Raw genomic sequence first — 27,219 nt, forward strand, 5'->3', positions numbered from 1 at the left:
GCACTCAATACAACATCCAAACTTCCAAGCTCACAGCGCAGGCACCTATGTGTGCTGGACCACAGTTTCTGTCCACGCTCAGACAAAAGTACAGCAAGCCAACAATCCTTTTCTCTCCCTCTCACAAGCTAACGTTCTCTCTCCCGAGGCTCTCGGTGACTCTGCAAGAACTACTGTCATTTTGTAGACTACTAACCTTTTTATCTCTCCCCTCCATGGCATCTCCTATCCATAGGGTGAAGCCAGCACAACATCTACCTTACCATCTATGATCTACACCATAGAAACACACTTAGTAATAATGACTTCCTAATAAATTTTTGAAAACCGTCGGGATCAGTTGACCCCAACAGAAGGGTGTGGCTCCGCCACTGCTCTCATCTGATGTGGCACAATGAGACCACCAACCAACGCTGGAGTGTTTGGACTCACCTAAAAGGAACAAGTTCTTTTAGAAGGAATTGTGGTCTTAATTCTTTATTGAGCACAAAAAAGGGCTTGTTTTTTTTCTTACGTCTATTCTTCTTATGTCGAAGCAAGAATCATTTTTCTTCTTATTTGTTTTGTCAAAACTATTCTTTATTCGGGACAGGCAGCCCAGCAGTTCTCGACTTCAGATTCCGCTTCCCTTGCTTCGTTCCCTCTCTTGGAGCATCCTTTAGTTTTAGTTGCAGAGTCCCCTGTCCTGATGGGGATGATTCTGCCAGCAACCTTGTATCTATGTTGAGCATCATGTCAATATCTTTCTATTAATACAATGATACAGAGCTTTTCTGTGTGTTCGAGAGAGAAAAAAGCATCATGTCGACACATTGTTGACTTGCGAGAGCACGTTGCTTGTGCGCTGGTGCAGTGGTGCTGGGCTTGCTCGTGACGCGCACATTTTTCCTGCTGCAATGCTGACTGTTTGGTACGCATCACCTTCCACTCTTCTTTTTCGGAAACCGGAAAAAGTAGATACAAATAAAATAGAGCACCAAAATAAGCGTGGCATCGTTGTCCGATGCTATAGCAGTTTCCGTTTCAGACGTGCTAGCAAGGCCTACCAAAAATGTTCATCATATTCTGCATGACTATTTGTGCAGTTCCTAGCACACGTTTATATTACTGGCAAAGCCGCAAGGATCCAATAGGATGAGGATGTTCTGTAGAATGCACATGGATTGCAAGACGCAAACCTGATCTCCTTTACCTTCTGATAAAACCCCGTCAGCTCTGTTTGCTTGTGCTATTCGACTGCCTTTAATTCGTACAAATCAGCTATGAAACAGTACTTTTCTCGCACAACAAACCAGCCGTACAAATCAGCAGAAGCCGATTTAATACCAGCCAAACAGGGCCGACCTTACACCTGGACAACTGAGGTCCAGAACTCAGCCAAAGGGAAAACATGCTGACATGTACACCGCTGTACGAACACGCTTACCATCTACTAGTTACTGTGTATACTCTACCCGCCAATTTCGATCGAGCGTCCTTACATAGGACCATGTCAGGACATGTTGATCTCCACGCTGCCGCTCTTGGGGAACCGGCAGACGGGGCACACGTCGGAGACCCTCTCGCAGTCGATGCACAGGCAGAGGTGGCGGCACGGCATCACCAGCACCGACGCCTCCTTACCGCCACACCACCTGCAAGCCCCCAGCCCGACGGTAGCCGTCGTCGTCGTGCCCCTGCCGCCATCGCTGCCAAGGAGGCCAGACTGGAAGAAGCCCTCAGGGGCGGCTCCAGCTCCGGCGTTGGGGTTCTGGCTGGAGGCAGCGTTGTCGGCCTCCTCGCTGTCGCCGGTGCCTTCTCTGGTGAGGTTGGTGCTCTGCGCCACCACTTGCATCAGTCTGGTCTTCAGGCTGTTGGCGACTGACTGGTTGTACATGGCCGCTGACTGCCATGACTGGACTTCCATGGCGACTTGCCTGATCTGTTCGTTCAGCTCCTTGCTCTTCCTGTTCATCGCCTCCGCCTCCAGTTCCTTCTCCCGCAGCTTCTTCCCCACCGCTCGTTCGAGGTTCGCCAGGAAAGAAATCATCCGCCGCTGGTTCGCCTCCTTCATCTGCTTGCCGATTTGCTCTGCCTGTGGGGAATAATAAGAGCCATGAAGTGGAAAGGGGTTATAAGAAGAAATCAAACTAGTGGTAGACTCTAAAATAGAGAACCAAGCTCATATATTATCGTGATAACATGGTATGCATAACTGATTTGGATGTTCTGCAAAGAACTTGAAAGCAGGAGAATCAATGCACTACAGGCTACAGCAAGCAAATGTATCTTGCAATGTTCTCACACAGCATATTTAGATAACTCAAACCATTTAAATGTTAATATTAAACTATATAAAGGTGTATTATTTCAAATCAAACAGTTAGACCCATGTAACATACAAGATCAAAACAATAGACACTAAAATAGAGAACCAAGCGCACTATCTCATATATCTCGTTATAACATGGTATGCATAACTGATTCGAATGTTCTGCGTAGAAACTGAAAGCAGGAGGAGAATCAATGCACTACAGCAAGCCAATGTATCTGACAATGTTCTGACACAGCATATTTAGATAACTAAACCATTCAAATATTAATATTAAACTATATAAAGGTCTACCACTGTTTCCATGATGGAATAACCAAATAAGAAATTCATAAATAATTATTTATTTGTTCATTGCATCCTTGTTGTCCCATAAAACACAATATCCAGGATTTGATCGATGAATGAAGCTGCGTTGAATATTTACCTGAAGTCTTAAGCAATAGCTAATCTCTCTGTTTTCTTTGTCCAGTTCAGCCATGAGATCATCAACAGAAGACATTGTGGTAGGCAACGAGGTCATGCTACCACTAGCAGACGTGATCGACGAATTGTGCTCATCATCCTCATAAGACAGCCTCAGACCAGTTGACACAGCACTTGGATTGCCAACATGCGCTAACCGATCAGCATTCTGTTGATGATAGTCGTTCAAGGACATCTGAAGCTTCAGCAGCTTCTCAGTCCCTGCGTCAATGTTTGAAGTCCTTGCTTGGTTCATAACAGGAAGGTGGGTGTTTCCAGTGTAATTACAATAACCAGCAGGACCAACCGCGGGGACTGCATTAATATAATAACACAAAAATCGGTCAGCATAAAAGGGGATAGAAATTCAGTAGTGTGGCAAGAAGGCATAATTCAATTAATTAGTTTCACCGAAAATATGGATGCCAATGTGTATAGGTCCATGAAAAAGCAAGGTAGGTCCAGGATAATGTCATGACTACCAGCGAGCTGAGTGTTTTCATTGTTAAAATTGTCAAAATGACTCTGACCCCTTCTGTGAGATTAAATTTTGCTGCCATTGCAGACAAAAATTAGATGTTACTGACATATTTCACATGACCGAATGGTAAGTGGGTGGAATGGAACATTATTCTAGCACACAAACTTTCAAGGAACACACAGAACTAAAGCAGCAATATTGGCACACAGAACTACCCGCGGTGGCAACGAGATAAGCAGGAAGGTTATCCATCTTACCCGCGGTGCTTCCAAAGAGCTGCAGCGGCGCGGCGGACTTGGCGCTGAACAGGAGCTGGCTTTGGTTCTGGCTCTGATTCGGATCCTCCATGGCGGCGCCGGAGGGGTAGGCGGCCGCCAAGTGGCCACCACCCACCCGGAACGCTTCCCCGTCCATTCCACTCCTCCCCCTCCCCTCCCTGCCAAGGAACAGAAGCTGTGATGTGAGGGAATGGGTACATGGGAGACATCTGCCGCGAATTCAATCCCGAGTCGACGAGAGGAGAGCGAGCAACCGTCGATTCGATTCGCTCGAGAGAGAAAAAAAAATCTGCCTCCCCGTACCAAGAGGAAGCCGGACGCAGCAGATCACACCCCGAGGCCTCCGCCGCCGCCGCAGCCCACCGATCGGGCACGAATCCGCGCCGCTCAAGGGGAAGCCGAGCCCGCGCCGATCCAATCGCGCGCGCCCCTGATCGAAGAACGCGCAGAAAAAATCACGGGGAGGGGAAAAAGTCCAGCAACCGAAAATCCGCAATGCGATTTGGGGTGGTGGGCGAGGAGACGGTGGGATTGGGCCCCAGGAAACGGGTGGAAACGCACCGGAACCGCGCCGCCGCCGGTGCCGGCGGATGGGTTGGGTTGGATTGGGGAGTCCGCGGTGAGGGTGAGGGGGGGCGTTGGGAATTCCGCGATTTATTGCCGGTTTTTAATTACCTTCCGGCGTCGCTTGTGTGCGTGATTTAAAAGTTCACGGAGAGGAAAGGAGAAGAGGGGGGATAGCCGATAGCGAAGCGAGGCGGCGGAGTAGGAGGAGCGGCTCCACCGGTTTGACACGCACGCCACCGAGCCACGTCACTGGGCCCACCCGCGAACGAACTTCTATTTCTGGCGGTACTTGGGCTGGGCTGGGCTGGGCAACTAAGGAAGGAGTGTAATGCTTTTGGGCCCAGTTTGTAATGCTTTTGGGCCCAGTTGGTGTGCTGGATAGACGAGTGTAATCTAGTTTCTTCAGACTTACTCCCTCCGTACCGGCATTTGAAATTTATCCTAAAATAAAGTACATTAGGGAAATAAGAAGATAATGTTTATTTAAATAAAAATACGTGATTATTTTGTATAAGGAGACTCCGAGTTCACCCTTTAATTATACGCACTAGAATCATATTTCAATATATTAGGAAGTTAAGTAAGAGGTACATGCGTCTATTGCACTCTCCCTTATTTTATCTAAAAATGACCAGAATGTACTATATTTTAGGATGTACATCTAAACACCAGTATTTGTAACCGAATTTCCGATCCGGCCGAAATTTTGAACCCTGCTCGTAACTCCGCCACCCGAAGCCAAACAAGCAGGCGACGACGATGGAAGATGCACGATGCATATGTGAACGAAGATGAACAAGCAACAGCAACAACAACAACAGTAGCAGAAGCAGAGTAGCCTAGTCGAGGGCGGCCGGCCCGGCCAGTTGTTTCGCGGAGAGGCTTCCTCCTGGATCCGAAGCTGCAACTGCATTGCAGTCAATACTTCCAGTTCCAGGTTGGAAGTTGAGGATGGCTGATACATAAGCCGGCTCAGCCGGCTAAAGCTGTTTTTATTGTGAGAGAAAAATACTGTAGATTGTGGTGGATAAAACCGGCTGAGAGAAACTGTAATGTACGTACGGAGTAACCATCGTCAGTTCGTCACTCTTCAGCGAAACAAAACCAGGGGACGAATGGAAAGCGCCGGGCCGCGAGAACGCAGTTCCCGTGTGGCTGCTTAGCTTGCTGCAGCACACAACGCATACCGGCGTGCGGATCGCTCCCTGCTTGCACTGCACACTGGACTGCAGGCGCCCGCCCAGCCGCCCGGCCTGCTGGCCGGCACATAAACCGCCGGGGCTCACGCGAGTCGCGCTGCGGCATGCATGCACGCGGCAACTAGCTAGCACTAGCAGTGGCAGTGGCAGCTTATTAGTGGCGCCGAGGGTGGCAGTATATATACAGACGCGAGAGATGGAGGTCACGACTCACGAGTATAGGGTGTGGCGTGGCTCCTTCGTCCTAGCTACTCCGATCCTACCCGCTGGCAACGGCAGCCTCTTGCGCCGCCGCACGTCGCCGTCCAGGTTGAGCCAGCCAGTTCCTCGTCTCGACAACGTGGTACGACGACGTCCGATCATCGTTCGTTCGTGCATGTCAAATCAGGCATTATATTGATGAAGCTGTGTTTAGTCTCGTTGGGCAGCTAGCGGGATCGTCCGGCGGCGGCGAACTCAACGGCCGGCCGGATCCAGGCGGCGGCGGCGGCACGGAACCCGGCAGGGCGGGTTAAGGGCGCGATCTCGATCGGGATGAAGTCGGAGATACTGCCTGCAGGTACACACTACCGCCGCTCCTCCGATCCGCTCGATCGGCCTTTGCGATTTGAATTTGAATCAATTACTATTTTCATCTGGCTAAAAGTCGTCTACGCGTTATATATGTGTGTACGTGCTGCGATCGATCCTTTCGGTTTCCATTCAGCGACTTTTTTTTTTTTTGCTTCATTCAATTAAGGCTTGCATGCGGTTCATTATTTATTTATTTCCTTTTTCGAGTGTGCGAGGTAGAGTACTCTTCCCCCACCCCAACAGAAATACTTACATGTTTTACGAGTTTTATTTACTAGAATTAGGACCGGACAAAAAGCTCGCAACTCGTTTGCTCGCTCGGCACGTGATCAATTTGGCTCGAATTGACTCGGCTCAGCTCGTTATAATTTTTTCACGAGCCAAGCTCAACTTTTAGTGCCCAATGATAATTACTTATGTATTTTTTTATCTCATTCTCATAGCTAGAATGTGGATGAAAAAAGTGTGGATCGCATCACATAATGAATATTGCCTTTGCATAGTGAAATTGAAATTATCCAACTAAGGCACCCGTTACAACACGTGAAATTTCTCTGAATCGTGTATTTTTCATGCGAAATTGAGCTGATTCATATAGAATTCCAGCACGATTTCTGTCAAAATTCTACGTTCCAAAGGGGCCATAAAAGGTTTTGCATAGATAGCTGGATTCTAGGATCTATCTCATTTTAATTTTTTCACCGCAACCTCATTTTTCTTAGGAGACTAAACATGACCTTATTGAAGCTGATCTATACTAATTAAGGCATACGCATGTTAATTAAGAAATATAAGCCGCTATTAAAAAGAATGAATGGAGTCTCCATATAAGCCGAAACCTCGTGCAACATCGAATTTTCTTTTTTTTTTTTTGCGAGCAAAACATCAAAATTTCTAGCAGCAAGGAATTAAGTGGCATAGAACTGTATGTCATGTCATTTGTTTCACACATCTCCCTTTGAAGTCTAAAATAGTGCTGATGTTCAATCTCTCGAAAATAGGGCCAAATAAGGTTGTAATGGCGTGACTGACTGATCGTTTGTTTGACCCATGACGTGCTCCTTTGTGTATTCTTTGGGGGTAGTGCTGATGTTCAATCTCCCGTAACGTGCGGCCCACGCTAACAAGTACAACACAAAGATCCAGCTTGAGAAGGGGGCCTTTTTTTTCAAAGTAAGCGGCCCATATGTTTGTGTATCTTCCACTTCCAACGACGAACCTAGTCTTTATGGTCCATTAAGAAGCTGCCTCACAGATGGGCTTACGTGTGGGCCTAGGAGAAAGTGAGTAGCGTCAGGTGCCAATCGGGCCTTATATGGGCCAGGGCAGCCGTGCAGTGGGTCTCTATTTTCGAGAAGGATTTTAATATGAAAAAAGTCCACGTTACCTTCCTCAATTTTCGCGAAAGTCCACTTTTCCTCCATAGACTCCAAAGTCGGGCAAAATACCTCCCTCAACTTTTAAAACCGTTCATCTTACCTCCATGACCCTGTTATAAGCAGTTTTGAAGGCGGTTTTGTCTTTTGTCTTTTTTATTTATTTTGGCTAATTTTTTTAAAAATCATAGTAAATCACAGAAAAATCATATAATAGAAAGTCTAATTTTGTTGAACTCCACATGAGTAGATCTACACAGTGAAGATATAACATGGTATGCTTTAGTACAAAGTTTTTACTGTGCCTTTAGATATATGCTTTTCTGTAATTAATTGGAATAATTCATAGCTGCAGTTTCTATGGTATCATTATGATGAAAGTTTTATGGTGAGTTACTTATTGTATGAATGAACTGTAGTAAAAATTTCATATTCATTAGATTATGTATAGCTTAGTTATAGATCTATGCTTTTCTGTAATTAATTAGAATAAATCTATTTGCACACACGTTCGGCCAGAGCCATTCCATGCATTCAGGCGAAAGAAGTGGAGTGGAGCCGAGTGGCGTGCAGACTGCAGGGAATATCAGTCAATTGTTGGTTTTCGCTTGCTTTGCCCTTCGCCCCTTTGCTTGATTGCTTGCGGTCGGACGCGAGAGCATGTCGGGTCTCCTGGAGAAGGAGAAGCAAGATCGAACCCGGCCGGGAGGTCGGGGAGACCAGAGCAGAGCAGGAGACGAAGCAAACAGACGCCAAACCGTCGTCAGGGAAGGAGATAGGTACAGGGGAATTGAATCCGGCATCGGCGTCAGGCTCGGCGGGTGAGTTGGCCGTCGGCGAGCTGAGGTGGTGGGGCACTCGGGAGCCCCGGCCCCCGAGCCTACACTGCACCGCGACGGCCCGACCCCGACCCCGACCGACAGCGTGCACCCATGCATGCTCGCCTGCAAGGATGGAAGCAAGGAGAAGCGGCCACAGGGCCAGAGACCACGCACGCCTACACATTCCCAAGGGGCCAAAAGGGGGCCAAGGCCGAGACCACCGCCACAGGGTGACAGACAGGCGATCTGCACTGCACTGCATGCACCGTCTTCCACGCACGCAGCCACTCACCGCGTCTTTCTTTGCAGTTTGCACCGCATTGGACGTTGGTCCGAGGCGAGATGCGAGAGCGAGACCCAGTGTGCGGCTGTGTGGCAGTGGCAGTGTCCCCATGGACCATGGGCACGCCATGCCAGGCCGCGCTTGTCTCTTCCGCGCGCGGAGAATCTCTCGGTCTCAGCACTTGCCAATTGCAAGGCATGCATGCGTGCATGCCATTGCCAGTTTGCCACCCACTGAGAGCCGCCTCTTCCTCTGTTTTCCTCTGAATCAAGCCCCTTGTAGTACTTATTGTACCCTCTCTCTCACACAGTCATTTTCTCGCCCGGCCGTGAGCCGTCCATCGAAACCTGGAATAGGAACGCATGCATTGCAGGCAACTTCTCTCTTCCCTTCTGTTCATCATCTTCACATGGCCAACCACTACCATGGAGTCCTCCTGCTCCTTCTGTCCTTCAGTTCCTTTCCATAAATCCATCGGGGCAAGAGAAGGCTTGTAGTACTATTTACCAGTACATATACAGTGCTGCCACTTTCTCGGGCTTCGTACGTCTGTCTCTCTACCTCTCGCCTCTCATGCCACACCGTCTCGTCTGCACACCACTGCACTGCACTGCCACTCACGCTGCTGCCTCTGCCTGTATGTATTCCATGCATGCATAGGAGTACTACTACAACGCCCTTTGGGCTTTGGCAGATTTGGTTTCCCTTGCGTGCAGCATCATGGGTGCCGGCAGATCGCCAGCCCACATCATGCGCCATACATATAGATAGATAGATATCTGGTCTCTTCTTTTCTCGAGAGCCAAAAACTAACATACATTTTGACCCATGATGACACTTACACCGGTGGTAAATTCAAAGTAGTGCATACTTGGGATGGGCATCCACAGGGTAATCTACATTGATCTCGTCTGAAACGAACAGTAGGGCCGGGTGGTGCCGAATGCTGATTGTAGTGATCAAAAGCAGGACCCATTAGCAGCCTGTTCGACTGGGGCTGAAACGATCGTATACGATCGTGGATTATTACTGTTGGCTGGTTGGGTGTGAGAGAAAAATACTGTTCTGGCTAGAAATTTACGATCGTTTACGACCAAGCGAACAAACTGTAAAAAGATAGCGACTACTATATAAAATCACTAGTATATTGTCAGCTTAATTATTCCCTTGACCTTTGCTGCATGCATTTTACTTATTAGCTACTATATGCTCACGACACTGGCCTGTCTCAACGTACAGTCACTGAACACTGAACAGAGAGGGTGCCTTTCTTGTTTATGTGCCGTGGCTGTGGCTCCTCACCGTCAGTACCAATACAACGCTCTATGCTTCACTAACCGAATTAAAGGATCTCAACTAGAGTATCCTTTCAAGGACCCAACATAAAAAAAGTGATAAAAGCGATGATACAATGCATGTCATTAACCCACAAGCAGTGCCACGATGAGATGATGATCGATCCTATTTGCTTCTGTTCCCACTTCAATTCCCAATCCTGTCAGTACTTCACACCGTAAAGAAATGAAGGATTATAGGTCATTAATTATATATTCTTACTTACTCCGTCTGATGAAGGATTGAATCGAATAATAAAAAGTGGCATATATAAAGCAATGATACAATGGGGAGAACTGACTCCCAATTACTAAGTCGTGGTGATCTGCATGCTGATCGAGATGATTCCGTACATTATATTCTCTTCTCGAATAATAAAAAGTGGCATATATAAAGCAGTGATACACTGAGGAGAACTGACTCCCAATTACTAAGTCGTAGTGATCTGCACGCTGATCGAGATGATTCCGTACATTATATTCTCTTCTGTTGCACACTTGTAGTCCTGTTGCCATGCACAAAACATGCACACAACTAAAATAACATGGAACAAGATTAGCTTCCTCGCCGTCGTCACCAGAGAGATCAATCGCTTCAATGCATTAGTTCATGCTGTTATCATGAACATTTGTCAGGTTTCGGTCTCTTTAACACAATAACATGCATGGACAGGGTTTTAATTTCTTCCCAAACACAGCACTGATCATCATTACTCATTTTCTCTAACTAAAAAAAAAACTTTACATATAGTACAAACATTGCTATCGAACTACACTTCAGGACAAATTAAGGGGATGTTTTGATCCAGTGACTAAAATTTAGTAGATTAAGCCTAATTAGCACATGTTTACTGTAGCACAACATTGTCAAATCATGGACTAACTAGACTTAAAAGATTCATCTCATAAATTAGTCGTAAATTGTGTAATTAGTTTTGTAATTAGTCTATATTTAATACTCTATGTATGCGTCAAACAACCAATAAGACCGTGACTAAATTAGAAGAGGAATAAACACCCCTAGACTAAAGAGCGCTAGATTGTACTGATAAAAATACAAGTGTGCAGTGTCCTTGGGAGTAGGGATGGGGATCGATAAGATCAAGGCAGCGTAGTAACCACATTACACTGGTTTCGTCTGAAACGAAGAGCAGAGTGGCTGTGATCATAGAGATCAAAAGCAGGATCCTTGTACAAAGACGCACATACTTAATCCTTTAACACTAGGACTAGTATATTGTCAGCTTGACTTTGCTTGACCATGCATATGCATTACTACACTAGCTAGGCTAGGACACCGGCACTGCATGCATTGCCTGAACAGTGAAAGAAAAAGAGGCGTGCCTTCCGTGTCTGCCGCGTCGCTCCTCGTCAGGCAGTTCGAACTGTGAGTAAAGGATCGGATACTAGATGGTTAACTTGCTAGTCCTCTAGCTCCTTTTGGAGTTTGGACTATACTACTAGTATTGCATACACACACGAGGGATCATGCATGGCATATCGAATAAAACCGATAAAGCAGATGATAAGCCAAAGCCGTCGGCGTAGTGGTCTGATGGAGATGACGATTCTATTCTCCTCTGTGTTCCACTCTTGTTGCAAAGAATATAACTGTCTGTCCACACTTGACGGCCCTGTAACTGTAAATTAAGTTGCAGAGTAGTACACACTAGTACTGTAGAAGTAGCTAGTATTTCAATCTTCGATTCCAAAGATCGTCATCTACTTACCATCGTCATACATATGCTGCCTAATGAAGTAACTAACAAATCGTGAAAAACATCTAGAGAAAGTGTGTATTGTTCTATGAAACTACATCTGAGTACTAATCTACGTACCACCACCAGAGTCCAAAACCTCTGCATATGAAATAGCAGCAAGGAGTACGTACGGTACGGTTCATCGGAATCGGTTCGGGGCCCTGTTCCGTCACGTGCTTATATTATTGACATTTGATGACAATCACAACTGAACTCCTACCGTTCGTTCGGTTGAGAGATGATCACAGTTGCAAACTTGCAGGAACACGCATTCCATTGGAATCCATTTGCCTGATAGTAGCAGCTGCCGCTGTCGCTCGTGATGGCGACGGATCGGAGTACCTACACGATTGATTAGTTCACGGGCCGGGGCGCGCGGGAGAACGAGGGCGGCCGTGGCAACTGACGACGGGGCCGGGGTAGGGTAATAAGGCTAGCGGTTAGGCGCATAATCACGCGGGAGAGGAGGATCGAAAAGCAGATGCTCCGTCTGCATCATCATCATTGGTGTATGGACAGCAGATGCAGGACGGACGATTTGGCGTCTATCTCTGCGTGATTACGGCGCCCTCCTGGACTCCTCTCGCCCTGCTCGCTTCCTTATAAGTCTATTTTTTAGTCAACAAATAGTATTTTTCTCTCATAACAAATCAGCCAACAGTACTTTCAGAGCATTTAGCTTCATTCTCCTGGATCTCTTATCTCTCTCCCCAGGCCAGGGCCATGGCTAGTCGCATTGCATTGACAATTTGACATGCTGCTATGGTAGGCTATCCATGTTGTAGCTAGGCATGCATGGGGATCGGGAAGGTCAAGGTCAAGGTGACAAAGCATCAAATCCATGATTAGTGCCGCGCGGTCGAGTACGTGTCGTGGTGGCCTGTTATTATCTACTGGATCCACCATCAGTCCTTGCATGGCAGTCACATGCACACGCACTGTTGCAGCGGATGAATGGTCCGACTCCGAGAGCTACTGGGCGGCAATAACAGCCGAACTGTGAGGGGCCGCCGCCCGCCCGGACTAGTACTGCTACTGCCAGCTGCCTGCACAGTACTCGGTGTGGGTGGTGTGGCCAGTGGCCGTCGTCGGCATCGCCTCCCCCTCCCCGGGCGAGAGAGAGATCAGGGAGGACGTCCTCCTCCTCCCTCCTGCCTCCTCCGACCTCCGATCCATGCAATTGCAATTTGCATTTGCGTCCGGACCAGACACTCGGACAGAGACGGCTCCTGCTGTCCAGCGTCCTGCCCGCGAAAGCGACGCTGTGGTCCTGTCCCTCGGTCCCTCCCCGTCTCCTCCTCTCGCTCGCTACAGCCCAGCAGACCCTTGGCCCTTGCTGTTGGCTGCCGCTGTACGTGCTACACCTGCATGTCTGCACGTCTGCACTGCTCGGCCTGTTCCTCCTCCTCTGCTCTCGCTCGCACAGCCGAACAGGCGCGCCGCGGCAGAACAGAATGCAGTGCAGCGCGGCAGGAACGAAGGCAGGCACGCCTTCTCCGTGACAAACCTGCCACCGACGCCCTCGACGCCGACGCCGACGCCGACCACCTCCGGACCCTCCTTCATTCATTCGCCCATAGGAGTACGTCGCTCAGTCTGTTCCCGTGCCAGTGCCCATGCAGATGCAGATGCAGATGCAGGCAGTCCTGACTCCTGGCGCCAACAATTCAACTCCGAACGACACGTCTCGCATCGCCGTCGCGTGTTGAATTAAGTTAACTACGTAGGGCCTTGTTTAGATCACCTCCAAATTCCAAGTTTTTTCACTCTCTCTCCATCACATCAATTTTTAGACGCATGCATGGAGCATTAAATGTAGGTAAAAAATAACTAATTGCACAGTTTGGTTGTAAATCACGAGACGAATCTTTTGAGCCTAGTTAGTCCATGATCGGACAAAGTTTGTCAAATACAAATAAAACGTGCTACAGTGTCAATCTAAACAAGGCCTAGGAGTATATATAAAATCTCTTTTCCAACGTCGGTGCTCGCTAGCAGCTGTACTATAGGTTGGGTTCCGTCACACTCCAACGGCCCAACCTTCCTTTGCCGCTACATTTTCGTCTCCCGCTGATAGCCACTTAGTAAGAATTAGTAACCAGTGCATGTGCATGTTTCATCCCCGGCTAATAGTCAGCTAACTGTTAGCTCCCCAATACACATTTCTCTTTGTTTTCCCCAATACATCTTTAGCTCTACTTCTTGAGAGGCATTTTGGTATTTTTAGCTTCAGCATTGATTTCCATAAGAGTTTCTAAAACACCTAACTTGAGGAGTACTAATCAAATGGATGGGACTAATGACTAACTCAAGGCGTGGTTCAAATTGGCCTATATGTTTGGATAGACTAGAACTAATTTCCAAGTTATTAGTATAGTTTTATCAAATGGATCTAGCTGATTATGGAGTCATAAAGACTAACCCAATTCATAGTACTTACAACATGCATGTACCAGGTAGTTAGTACTATACAATATACTATACTACTAGATAATAAGGAATATAAAATACGAGTGCCAACCCTAGGTCTGGGCGTTCGGGTTACCCTATTTTTTCGAGTCGGGTAATTCAAAATTCGGGTAATGAAAACTGCTATCTGATATTAGTCCTGAAAAACACTACCCGTAATTTCGGGTACCCGATAATTTGGGTTCGGGTATTCCCGATATACCCGATTTTACAAAAAAAAACAGCAAACTACACAAATATTCAGTAGCAATTTATATATCATTTCAGTAGCAATTTGTAGAGAATAATATATTAAAGTTGCTTGTTCAAACAGAGAGAATTATATTATAATAAAGTGATAAGTTCTAAGTGTTCAACTAACAACACATGATAAATACAAAGACAGAGACAAATGTTTGGGTAGTTCGGGTAATTTGGGTACCCGGGGATATTACCCGAATTACCCAAACTAATTTCAGGTAATCAAAATCGCTATCCGAATTTTAGATCGGGTACCTCGGGTTCGGGTAGTTTGGGACCCGAAGATATTACCTGAATTACCCAAACTAATTTCGGGTAATCAAAATCGCTATCCGAATTTTAAATCGGGTACCTCAGGTTCGGGTAATTCAGGTCCACGTTCAGGTAATTCGGATATGGGTAAGGAGTATCGGGTCTTTTGCCCAGGCTTAGCCAACCCATACTCCATCTCATGAGCACCTCATGTGCGCTCTCACGAGCCGCTGAGCCTGCAACGAGTGCGGCTGACTGAGCAGTAGCTGCTTTCGATTTGCGTGGCTTTTTGCCTTTTTCTCTTTTCTCCTCCGCTCTGCGTTGCGCCCTCCCTTTGTTTCCTCTGAATCTGATCATCTCTGCTTGCCTGCTGCTTTATTTATTTGCTCTTCTTCTTTATTAGTAATGGAGAGAGTGATGGCTGACCTCCTGCTGCATTTCTTGCTTTATTACTCCACTCATTATACGTGTCCTTCCTCCCAGCAAACATTTGATAGTTAGGATTTCCCGTCCGACCACCTTCGCCTCATGTACGTACGTGAGTCGTGACCACGGATTCTCTGTGCGCCAATTGCCCGCCTGCGTTTTCTAAGCCCTGCTGGTCAGCTCACACACACTGTTTTTTTTTCCTTTTCTTTTTCAGGTATAATAATGAACTATCCAATGTGCTTATTTGAGGTTCTCTAAATTAGGAGAATTAAGCTCCCATTCCCATAACCGTTCACATCACAATTAGAACTTTGCAGAGCAAATCAGAGTCCACGCGCCCTTTATATTCCTCAAACTTCTACACCACTTTTTTTAGGAGATCTCTTCCATGATCCTCATCTAGAAATAAATCGCCCTGTTCGGTTGAACTTATTCAGAACTACTTTTCCGCTATGGAACAGTGTTTTTCTCTCGCAACATTTCAGCATAAACCAAATTTCAGCATAAGCGAACAGGGTGAATATGTGTGGTTTGGCCTTGACCAACAATTCTTGTTGAGTCAACAAACTAAACCCAAACATGCATTAAGCTGTGGTGACGTGTCCAATCCACGCCCAACCTTCCCTTTAATTTCCCACTTTTTATCCCACTACTACGAGCAGCGCTATATATCCTGTAGTATTATTAGTTTATCTCAGCCTAATTATATATAGTAGCATCATGAGACACACATTGGGATCCATCATAAAGACATCAGCCGTAGAGGATCTCTCCAGCCCCTTAACCCAACACACATGCATTGCCCTACAAAGATCGCCTTCTCCTGTGCCACTCATCATGACCATCATCACGACCATCATCACACTCTGTACGTTCTGTTTACTACCCCCTTTCTGATTAATTGCACCACACACTTAATTCAAAAAAGTTAGTAGTTTTAATTCAACAACCCCCCTTGCATTGGTAGTCATCAACTACCTAATTACCCTAGCCACGCACCTGCTTGGCAATCTTGTGACGCCCAATTCAGAAGTCCGTGGAGGATCCAGAGAATCATCATCGTGCAGATGCAGCATCGACAGAATCACAGAAACTAAACGCGAGCCTTCTTCTCCTTCTGTTCTTGCGTGCTGCGATCTTGCCTGCCTGTGCCTGGCTGTGGTGCCGACGTGGGATGAACATGGATGAGAGAGATGATGCCACCTCAGCAGCATCGTGCATGCATGCAAGAGGACAAGCCAGTCATTGGGTACTCGAGCACGGCCCGTCGCTCGGTCGCCGTATTGCAAACGCCAACTGCCCTCTGCGTTCCGTTGCCCATGTGTATCTATATATGCTCAGTCTCGGTCTCAGTCACTAGGCTTATTATTATATATATAAGTATACATGCTGCATGCTAACAAAACTCCTCGTCAAAACTGCATGATTAAGCGTAGGCTAGTCCTGCTGGCTAATCTGTACTCACGTAGAGCTTTGTCAAACGCCAGGATCATTCCTTGCATGTCCCTTTTCTGGATCTCTTTTGGATGATCTGTTCCCTCTCTTGATTTGCTGCTAGAGGAGTACTCCGTATAGAGTAGGTCATGGATCTAGAAGAAGGAAGGTGATACCTCATACTACCTTGGTGGTGATCTTATCTGCTGGCCGTCGGGTGCTGGGTTTAGGCATATTCCAAGCTTTGGCCGGCAAGGCTTCCCTGTTCTCTTCTGTTCTGCTACATGCATGTTGTGTTGGAGAAGAGAAATCACCTTTTCTCCCAAGATTCCTCTCACAGAATATATATATAATGGGTAAAAGTCGGTTGCTGTTGGACCAGTGGTTACTATACAAAGATAACAGTTGTTTGATTTTGCGGTGAAAAGCAGGGAAATGCAAATTTTGACACAAAGGCAGCCACTGGATTGATGAATTACTCGTAGTAGTTATTACTACTCTAAAGAAATAGTAATAAACATAGAGTTTTTTTTTCTTGATTTTTTTTTGAGCAAAAACAGAGGCCTTTCCTTGATCCATAGAAGGAAATCCAGATTACCACAGAGCAGCTAGTCAACGAGTCAATACAATTCAGTCAAGTCAAGTAAGGCCTTGTTTAGTTCCACCCCAACTTCCAAAAAGTTGCTACAGTACCCGTCACATCGAATGTTTGCGACCCGTGCATGGAGCATTAAATGTAGACGAAAAGAAAAACTAATTGCACAGTTTGGTGGGAAATTGCGAGACGAATGTTTTGAGCCTAATTAGTCCATGTTTAAACACTATTTGCCAAATAAAAACGAACATGCTACAGTAGCCCCAAAATCCAAATTCATGGAACTAAACAAGGCCTAAAGTAAAAAAAAAGTTCCTTTCCCAATTCCCATGTGTAGTACACTCCCCTGTCCCCTCCCCTATCGCTGGCTGTTTCCTTGAATTTCCTGTGAACCAGCTCCAGCTGTGGCTGAAGTGAGTGACCGCAAAACCAGCAGGGCAGCAGTGTGAAGGGTTTGAAAAGACGCTCCCGGTACTCCACTGTAACTGAAAACCTCACAGTCATCACGGACTGCGTCGGTGCTTGCCGAGTTTCCTGCAGCCTGCATGGCGTCGCCCTTGGCCCTTGCTCCGTTGGTGTGGCCGACGAGGATTTGACGGGTGGAAAAGCAGCCTTGGTTCCCGTTCCAGCCTTCCAGGTCACCTCCCTCCTCCATCCCTCGCATGCCATGCAAATGCTGTACAATGCAGGACGATGCAGTGCAGCAGAGGAAAGAAAGGCCGAAAGAGACGCCGAGACGGGCCCCAGGCTGTGACCCTGGTCAATCCGAAAGCTACCAATGCTCTGTAGCTGTGTAGCTGTACGCCTGTACTGCCTGCCCCACACAATGGCAATTGCGGTCTCGTTTAGTTGGACCCCAAAGTCCAAAAAGTTACTACAATACCTGTCACATCGAATGTTTGCGGCTCGTGCATGGAGCATTAAATGTAGACGAAAAGAAAAACTAATTGCACAGTTTGGTGGGAAATTGCGAGACCAACGTTTTGAGCCTAATTAGTCCATGTTTGAACACTATTTGCCAAATAAAAACGAACATACTACAGTAGTTCCAAAATCCAAATTCACCCAACTAAACAAGGGCTGCAATGCAAGCTGGGAGCCATGCCCATGGCCCCTCTCACAAGCCAAACCTCTTTATCAGAGAGAGAAAGAGGGGCATTGCATTGCATGGTTGATTGTGGCGAGGGAGATTCTAATTCTAATTCTAATCCTACAGCGAGTGAGTAGATAAACAAATGAGAGAGAGACGACGACACGAGAAGATTATGAGGGGTGTCCCCATCCACATGCCTGTAATGTCGGTATGTAGATGAGGAGTATATATAAACTCCCCGAGGGAGAGCGAGAGATTTCCCTCCAAAGGTGGAAGAAGCAAAGCATCTCATTCCCCAGGCCACCCCCTCCACCTTTTGTAGCTTTCCCATTCCCCCTCTTGCGTGCAAGCATCTTCCCCGCTCCATCTCCATCTTGTTTAACCCCCCTAGCTCTCATGGTCTTGGAGCTCGTTGTTCTACCGCTGGCTGCCGCGTCAATCCCTGTCTGTTCGTTTCTGTCGCGCGGTTGCTTGCCTTGCTTACCTTGCCGAGAGATCGTGATCGTGAGCGGCGTGTGACCCGGCCAGCCTTGGCGTCTTCCGGGGGCAGGGGCCGTTGCTGTTTATTCGTCCGTTGCCCATCAATGCACTCCTCCCTTGCCTCCCCTGCATGCAATCACGTGTGTGCTCGCCGGCGTTGGTTTCGTGCGTCGCCTGCCTGTCTGTCGTCCTCACCGCAACGCCCTCCCCTCCCCGCCGCGCTCGCCACTAGCATTGCCTTCTCCTTCCGCTACAAGAATCTGACGAGCCCCTCCCGCGGTGTCCCCAGCTCCCTCCTTTCTCGACAGTGTTTTAGTCTGCGCATTGCTCTGCCCGAGGAGCAGTAGCGGCAGCTGCAGAGCCATTGCCGCGTTCGCTCGCGCCGCGGTTCATGCTCCAGGAGTCGGAGGCGGCTACCTAGCTAACGGCGGGGCATGCGTTTCATCACAGGTGGCGGTGGCGGTGGCGGTGGTGGCGGCGGAGGCGGGTCGGCGGCGCGGTCGTACGAGCCCATGGCCACGGCTGACACCACGGACCTGCGCTACTGGCTGCACTGGCGGATGGGGCTGTGCGGCCTCTGGGTGCTCGCCTGCATGGCCGTCGCGGGCTACCTCATCTGGCGCCACGAGGGCGGCGGCGCCGACCGGCGCCCCGGCGGCGCGTCGTCGTCGTCGTCGGCCTCGTCGGGCCCCGCGGGCGGCGAGCTGCAGGGCGGCGGCAAGGGGAGGCGCCCCGGGGTGCTGTACGACGATGAGGCTTGGCGGCCGTGCCTCCGGGACATCCACCCGGCGTGGCTCCTCGCCTACAGGCTCATCTCTTTCTTCGTCCTCCTCAGCCTGCTCGTCGTCATTGTCATCTCCGATGGCGGCAGCATCTTCTACTACTACACTCAGTAAGTCACCAATTGCTTAATTTGCCACTAGTGTACTACTTACACTTCTTTCTTGTTTTCTCTCTCTCTGATTTCCTTTGCCTTTTTTTTCTAATTTTGAAAACAAAGATTGTTGTGGATTAGATGCAAAGTTGATCCCTATTTTTAAATCATTTTGTTTGAAAAAGAAGAGAAGGAGGCGCATTGCCACTCAGCTGCTGCAGCTGATTAAGTCTTTTTTATTTGCTGCTTGATTGAATTAGAAATCGGTCAGCAAGTTTGGCATTTGTTCTTTCCCCTTGTAATACTCTGAGTTTCCAGGGAATAAAGGGCTCTTTCCATGGAACAAACCTGTTTTAACATGGGGTCCTTTTTCAGTTGCAAGAACTGAACATGGTTCGAAACAATAATGGAGCCATCAGTCCGTCAGTTTGACAGCATTCTCTGTTATACTACTGTACAAAATTGATGGCTGCCAACAACTAGCTTACACAGCAAGCGACGCCCTCTTTGTCTGGGTTTGTTGCGAGGGAAAAAACGCTGCTGCTTCGTTGAAATAGTACGGCTCATAATATAAATTATCTTCTTTTATTTATAAATCACTATGTAGCCTTTTCCCACTTTTTTTAAAAACACTCTGAGATTGTGACTGGTTGGTAGCACCAATTTTTTATGAAAGATCTGGTTGCTGTTCAAGTGTTTCTGCTTTGTAACTCTGCTCTTGGAAATAGCACTTGTCCACCATGTCAGCTTCTTCTAACGGTTGTTGAACTGTCTGTCGTGCAGGTGGACCTTCATTCTGGTGACGATTTACTTCGGGGTAGGCCTTTTCTCTTTCATAATCACAGCCAAATAATTTATCTATGCACTGAGAATTCCTCAAGCCAATGATGCTTGCCAAAGACTTTGAAACAACCTGTTATCTGAAGAATAATTGTTCTGTGAATTGTTTCAGCTTGGCACAGCCCTGTCCATCTATGGCTGCAGCAAGTTCAATGATGAGAACATCGCCGCAGTGGCAGCAGACATGGAGCATGGCACGAGCTACATCCCTCATGGCTTGGCTGCTAAACCGACCTTCGATGAACACGATGGTGCTAGAGAGATTGCTGGGTTCTGGGGTTACCTGCTCCAGATCATCTATCAGGTAAAGAGGCCTCCACACCACCAAACACTTTGAAATATTATCCAGTTGGGGGACCTTTTTCATGTTTCTTATTGGAGAGAGACATCTGTATGGTGCACTGACATTTGCTGATTTGGTGTTGCATACATGGAGGGGTTCTCATTTTGCTTTTGAGGCGCAATTATGAGTGCCGGGTAGTTACCATGATGCGCTAACGACTGAATAGTATGTTTATGGTGTGCTCATGGATCGGATTCTGTTTCTGAAGATCAGATCAGATGTGCCCACATAGCATCTTTGTCTGGTCACACCTCCATCTCCATGGCACGTAGGTGCTCCTACATGAGCCAATTGCTAATGGTCCATGTCCAGGTGTTCAGTCTATATCTCTGCACACTGCACAACTCATGCATGTTGTTTCCTTGCTTGCTTGAAGCCTGAAGGGCTGAGTCACCTTTCCCCATCTTTGTGAAGTGTAGGGCTGACTCTTTTGATCGTGGCATCAAGAATAAAGGCAGCCTGATTCCCTTGGATTGATTTGCTAGGCCTAACTGTATTAGCAATGGTGACTGAATGTCTGCCTAGTTTGGCATAGGACAGTCTGGAAATGTCACCTTTTGCTTTGTGAGAAGAATTAATAGATAACTAAGGAAGGGGGTGATGGCCTAGGAGAACTAGCTTCAGAATGAGCCACGTTGAAATTGGACTATACTGTTAGCTACATGTTACCATTCGATATTAACTTTGTTTAGTATTTATCGACAGACAAATGCAGGTGCCGTGATGCTTACAGACTGTGTGTTTTGGTTCATAATTTTCCCATTCCTCACCGTGAAGGACTACAATCTCAACTTCGTAAGTAGACGTGTTTCGTGTCTTCCCCGTCATGGCATCTCACATTCTGACAAAGAAAAAAGAAAGTGCTGACTGTTTGCTGATTTCTCTTCTGGCAGTTGTTGATAGGAATGCATTCAGTGAATGCTGTTTTCTTGCTTGGTGAGGCAGCCCTGAATAGCTTGGTAAGCAGCACATAAGTGACTACTGAACTTGATGATCAGAAAAAAGAAGTTGATGAATGTTTTCACAGTTTACTCAACGCACTGCAAACTCTAATTGTTTTATTTACAGAGGTTCCCTTGGTTCCGGATCGCCTACTTCTTCCTTTGGACCGCGCTTTACGTCATTTTCCAATGGATTGTTCATGCAACTACTCCAATCTGGTAAACCTTCCAGCCTAAATTTCATAAACAAAGTACTACCAATAGACTAGCTGCATTTCATTTCATAGTGCTAAATCAACACCATGTGGCTTTTGGCAGGTGGCCTTACCCATTCCTTGACTTGACGTCAAATTTGGCACCTTTGTGGTAATGCTACTTACCTCAGAACCAAGAATAAATCACTCACAAAAATCTTTCAAGTAATTAAGCAAACCGTGTTCATAATTAAATCTAACTGGTTCGTTCCCTACCAATCGGCATAGGTACCTCGCGGTGGCGGTGCTGCAACTACCGTGCTACGTGGTGTTCAGGCTGGTGATCAAGCTGAAGCACCACCTGCTGGCCAAGTGGTTCCCGGTCTCGTACGTAAGAGGCTAGCTAGGGCACAAGCCATGCCGTCTTCTCCGCCTCCATTGCAAGGGGTTCAGTTCTGCAATGGTGAAAGCAATGCAAGCTACAGAATAATGGCGGGGTTCCGGGTTGTTCTATTATTTGGGGGAAGCGATTCTTGTGCAGGTGCCCTCCCCGAGCAAAGAATAGAGGGGAGTGGCACATGGATGCATGCGTGCGTGCGGTTTTTATAGGGGTATAAAACTATAGTTGGTTTTAAGAGTTTTTTCTTTTTGCCGTGGTGGAAAGTGAACAGAAAAGAGATCGAGGGCAGCAGGAAATGGCTGTGTATAGGTTGACTGATTGGATGAAATGGAGATTGATACTATTCCTTGACATCTTTTGTAGAGCTGACTGACTGGTCGCTATATTACATACAGTGTTGTCGCGTTTGCAAATTTTGTTGTTCTCCAATTGCTTTAACGTGCCCAGGTGCTGAGGAGAGGCGGAGTATTAGCAAGGGAGCTGTTTTGATTGGAAGCAAAATTTTCCTGTTACTTCTCCACTAACCTTATACGTATAAAATTAAAGAAAAATAAAGCAAAAAGGAACAAAATGAAATTAATAAAGATGGAACAAAAAATAAATGGAAGTTTAAATAAAACAAAAAAGATCAATGAAAAACAAAAAAGTGGATAGAGTTCTTGGAATTGGGCTAAGCCCTAACCTTATACGTATTAAGTGGAAAAAAGTCCATTTTACCTCTGAACTATCCTCGAAGTTAGCTTTCCTCCCTGAACTCAAAAACCGGGTAAACCACCTCCCTCAACTTTTAAAACCGTTCATTTTTCCTCCCTGACCCGGTTATAGGTGGTTTGGTCTTTTTCTTTTTTATTTATTTATTTTGTCTGAATATTTGAAAAATCATAGTAAATCATAGAAAAATCATAAAATAAAAAATCCAATTTTATTGGACTCCACATGAGTATATCTACACAGTAAATATATAATATGGTATGCTTTAGTACAAAATTTTTGCTATAATTTTAGATCTATGCTTTTCTATAATTAATTCATAGCTGCAGTTTCTATGGTCCAATTGTGGTGAATTTTTTATGGTGGTCTAATTATTGTATGCTTTAATTGTAGTAAAAATTTCATACTCGTTTATATTTTTACACACTTTTGACTATTTTAAAACTATTTAACAAGCATAAAACTAAATAAATCTGTAACTCAGTTATACATGATCCAATGAGCATGAAATTTTTACTATAGTTCAATCACATAATAATTTCCCCACCATAAACATTTCACCATAATTGCACTGTAGAAACTGCAGCTTGGAATTAATTATAGAAAAGATAGATCAAAGTTACAGCAAAAACTTTGTACTAAACCATACCATATTGTATGTTTACTGTGCAGATCTAGTCATGTGGAGTCCAAGAAAATCAGATTTTCCATTTTATGATTTGTTTTGTGATTTACTATGATTTTTTAAAAATTTAGCCGAAATAAATAAAAATAAAAAGATAAAACCGCCTTTGAAAACCACCTATAACCGGGTCAGGGAGGTAAAATGAACGATTTTAAAAGTTAAGGGATGTGTTCTACCTAGTTTCGAGTTCAGGAAAACTTTTAGGTAGGTAAAATGGACTTTTTTTCTATTAAGTGTGCCTCTCATCAGGTATATCGGCCAGTTCGATGGGAAGAATAGGAACATGATTTGGCCCAACAGTCTAACGGGAATAGTCGCGGTGGCCCGGCCGGCCTGCTATCTCCCTGGGAACGTGCGGTCCACTAGCTATGATCCGGGCCGATGGCGCCAACTCATACGCGACCATCCTATGTTGGGCCGTGCCTTAACGGGCCCGTGCCAAGCCGGACCATGCCTTAAGGGGCCCATTCGACCTTGTATAGACGCATGTGGTTATATCTTCTACACATTAAAGCGACAAAAGGTAATCGTCTGCGCCACTATCTTGCCCCATCGACAAAAAAAGGAGGCAAAGGGAATCATCGACGGGGAAGGGCATTGAGCACCCACAGACGATGGATGGCCACGTGCATCGTCGTATACGTAGACAAAATTTTGTTGCCCCGGTGTAATGCATGAGCATACTTCTAGTGAATGAGAAGTAGGGAAGCCTGGGCCCTTTTGCTAGATCCAAAACTCATGAAATACATGTGCTTTCTATAGCAACATATTACAACGACACTAGAATTTTATAGTAACCAAACACACCTATGGCAATAACAATATACTATTGCATCACTCTAGGTATTTAGTTACAATAAAAAGCTACCTATGGCAATGGTCGTGAGAAATATTACAACCAAGAAAAACTGTTGCAATATCAGCAAACTATTACACCACCTTAGAAATTTAGTTGCAATAAACAACTATCTATTGCAATGGTCGTGAAAAATATTACAACCAACAAAAACTGTAGCAATAGCAACAAACTATTACATCGCCTTAGAAATTTAGTTGCAATACACATTCTACCTATTGCAATGGTCGTGAGAAATATTACAACCCAACAACATTGTGGCAACAATTTCAAGCAATAGCAACAATGTTCTATTTGATTGCAAGAGCCCTAGACGGTTGCAACGCCAATCAATACTAATGCAACTAAATGTCATCATGGCAATATTATTAACCAATAGCAACACTTTTTTAAAAAGGATTGCTATAGGTCTCACCTCTTGCAACGCCGAACGTAAAAATTGCAATGCACTATTTTTGTGGCAACACAGTCCCCGTGTTGCCACATTTTTAGATAAATATTGTAAAACATACCCCTATTACAACATAATTTGTGGTGATGCAAATGGCGTCAAGTGGCAATAGCGTCAAAATCTTATAGTGTAAGGGGGTATGTTTGTAACACCCTAACAAAATTGACCTAGTTTAAAAATCAGTAAAAATTTGAACTTTTTAAATATTGCCCAAGAGATATCATATATAACCAACCTAGATAATTTTTACAAATAAATTAACATAGGAACATAAGAATTCAAGTGTGAAACTTTGTGTGTGAATGATTGCTTGACTTGTTGAACTAATGATGGTACATTTTTGCACACTCATTCATTCAAATTTGAATTTAAAATCATTTAAACATATGCATATTTGAGCTAGGAAAAAGAAAAAGGAAATGAAAATGGATAAAGCCACTTGGGCTCAATCTCTCCCCTCTCTCCCTCTCGGTCCACCGCAGCAGCCCAACCCCTTCCCCTCTTCCTTCCCTTCTCCCGCGCGAGCCGGCCCAGCAATGCCGCAGTGGCTGCGGCCTAGCACCCGACCCAGCTCGCCCGTGCCCTTCCCTTCTCCCCTCTTCCTTCTACTGATGCCTAGGCCCCACCTATCAGCTCCATTGTCAACCTTGCTGTCGGCAGCCGTATGCGGCGTAGCCCACGCATCAATGCCCACCAACGCCACCCCGATGCTAGCGAATGTCAACGGTGACACGACAGGACCCACGGTGCCCCTCCTTTCTCCTCTCCTCTCTTTCCCTTCACTGTGAACTCGTTAACGCCAGCCCCATGGTCGCCTCCATGTTGAGCGACTAGAGTAGCCGCCAAGGCACCTCACCGTGCGCATGGTCAAGCTCCAGCCATGGCGATGTGACCTAATAAGGTCAACAGCATGCCCACATGGTGGATAAGCACGGTCATGAGAAATATCTCACCGCCGAGACATCGGCCTAGCTGGCCTATAAATAGGCCCAGCCGGCGACGCTCTCTCCTTGCCCTCTCCACCATCCGCTCCGTCGAGGGCGGGAACACCTCATCTCCCCCCTTCTCTTCCCCTTCCCCCTCCCCCTCTCCACTTTCTTCCATTTTCCCCAATTCGGGAGTTCATCGGCACCATCAGCGCTGCCCTCTCCCTTCTCCTTCTCCACTGCGTCCCTGGCCGATTAGAGTGACCGATGAGTCCTCAAGTGTGGGGGTATGGCCCCTGGTATCCACAAGACAAGACATGGGCCACACCATTAGAGGTGGCCTAGCCCATAAGATCAAGGCGTGCACAACGCTGCTCGGTGTGCACCGCAAGCTATTGTATAGTATCAAACATGATACTTTCCTTATAACCCTACCCCTCTAGAGTATATAAGGAGAGGCAGGGGTCCCCTAGTGGATACGATCCATACATCTTAATGCAATCAGAACACAGGATGTAGGTATTACGTTATACTAACGGCCGAACCTGTCTAAATCTTGTGTCTTGGTGCTTGTATTATCATCTCGCTCTTGATCTCGCTCACCTCTACGACAAATCTACCTTCGTGGGATACCCCTCGGTGGACTACTGAGCATCTTTTATCAACAGTTGGGGCACCAGGTAGGGGTGTGCGCTTGATCCATGGTGAGCCAGATGGACCTCAAATCAACAACGCGTTCTCATCGTCAATCTCGTGGAGATCCATATCGGTCTACGATGATGATTCATCGCTGGCAACACCAGCCCCCGTGACAGCAAATCCGATCTTAGAACCACCTTCGAGGCTGTCTTCCCCAACAACTCACCGCCCGCTAGGTGCTCGCCGTCAACGTCGACCCGATAACGCCATACGTCGCTAACCAGACTTTCTGTCTAAAGCTAAGTCACATTTTAATATTTTCCTAAATATTCTCTAATCTCCATATATCACCATGATGTTTCTCCAAACTGTTTTCTCCATATTTGCTCTCCAAACGATTTTCCAAACCCCCGAACAATCACGTTGATGCTTGGACGCCTCTAGAGATGGCCCTATCTTCGGCTCCTCCCTACACGTGCTACGGGCTCCATGCTCTGTGTTATGGGTGGTCGGCAGCGGCTCCTTGGTCACGCCTGTTCCTCCTACACGTGCATGGGCTCCACGCTCGATGTTATGGACTATGGGCTAGCTAGGACTGGAGACTCAGCTACACACTAACTGGTTGGGCGGTTTATATTAAATATGAATACATCTTTACACCAACTGATCGCCGAGCTACTTACGCTATTTCATCGCCATTGCTGATTTTTCTTCGGAGTTCATATATTTGTACATCATGTACTACCCGTTCTACATATTTATATTATAGGATCATCGGACCACCTAGTGCTTGGGCTTCTCCACCAATCAACTGGTTGGACCGCTTGGTTCAAGGACTCCATTGCTGACCAGTTGATCGGACTGTTCGCCGGTCGCTTCTACTCAATGTTCACTTTGTCGCCGATCGGTTGACTAGACT

The 27,219-nt window shown here is 46.4% G+C and overlaps 2 protein-coding genes across 3 annotated transcripts; one reads left to right on the top strand and one right to left on the bottom strand.

Annotated features, from left to right (window-relative positions):
- Positions 1–1,173: 1,173 nt before the first annotated feature.
- Positions 1,174–4,257, bottom strand: LOC136462666 (BOI-related E3 ubiquitin-protein ligase 1-like). The gene is made up of 5 exons (XM_066461733.1): positions 4,097–4,257; positions 3,839–3,965; positions 3,515–3,693; positions 2,739–3,091; positions 1,174–2,074 (listed from the first exon to the last, which is right to left on the bottom strand). The coding sequence occupies exons 3-5, from the start codon at positions 3,669–3,671 to the stop codon at positions 1,493–1,495; spliced, it is 1,092 nt and encodes a 363-aa protein (XP_066317830.1). The 5' UTR covers positions 3,672–3,693; positions 3,839–3,965; positions 4,097–4,257; the 3' UTR covers positions 1,174–1,492.
- Positions 4,258–5,513: 1,256 nt separating this feature from the next.
- LOC136462667 (uncharacterized) lies at positions 5,514–22,383 on the top strand. 2 transcript variants are annotated; one of them, XM_066461734.1, is made up of 10 exons: positions 5,514–5,644; positions 5,717–5,860; positions 18,891–19,332; positions 20,098–20,131; positions 20,267–20,458; positions 21,203–21,292; positions 21,391–21,456; positions 21,566–21,657; positions 21,757–21,804; positions 21,921–22,383. In XM_066461734.1, the coding sequence occupies exons 2-10, from the start codon at positions 5,836–5,838 to the stop codon at positions 22,033–22,035; spliced, it is 1,104 nt and encodes a 367-aa protein (XP_066317831.1). In that variant the 5' UTR covers positions 5,514–5,644; positions 5,717–5,835; the 3' UTR covers positions 22,036–22,383. The 2 variants fall into 2 exon arrangements, with proteins under 2 accessions (XP_066317831.1, XP_066317832.1); XM_066461735.1 differs by having other exon boundaries at positions 5,556–5,644; positions 5,730–5,860.
- The last annotated feature ends 4,836 nt before the right edge of the window (positions 22,384–27,219 follow it).

This window comes from Miscanthus floridulus, chromosome 7 (genome assembly GCF_019320115.1).
Source record: "Miscanthus floridulus cultivar M001 chromosome 7, ASM1932011v1, whole genome shotgun sequence".
Lineage (NCBI taxonomy): Eukaryota > Viridiplantae > Streptophyta > Magnoliopsida > Poales > Poaceae > Miscanthus > Miscanthus floridulus.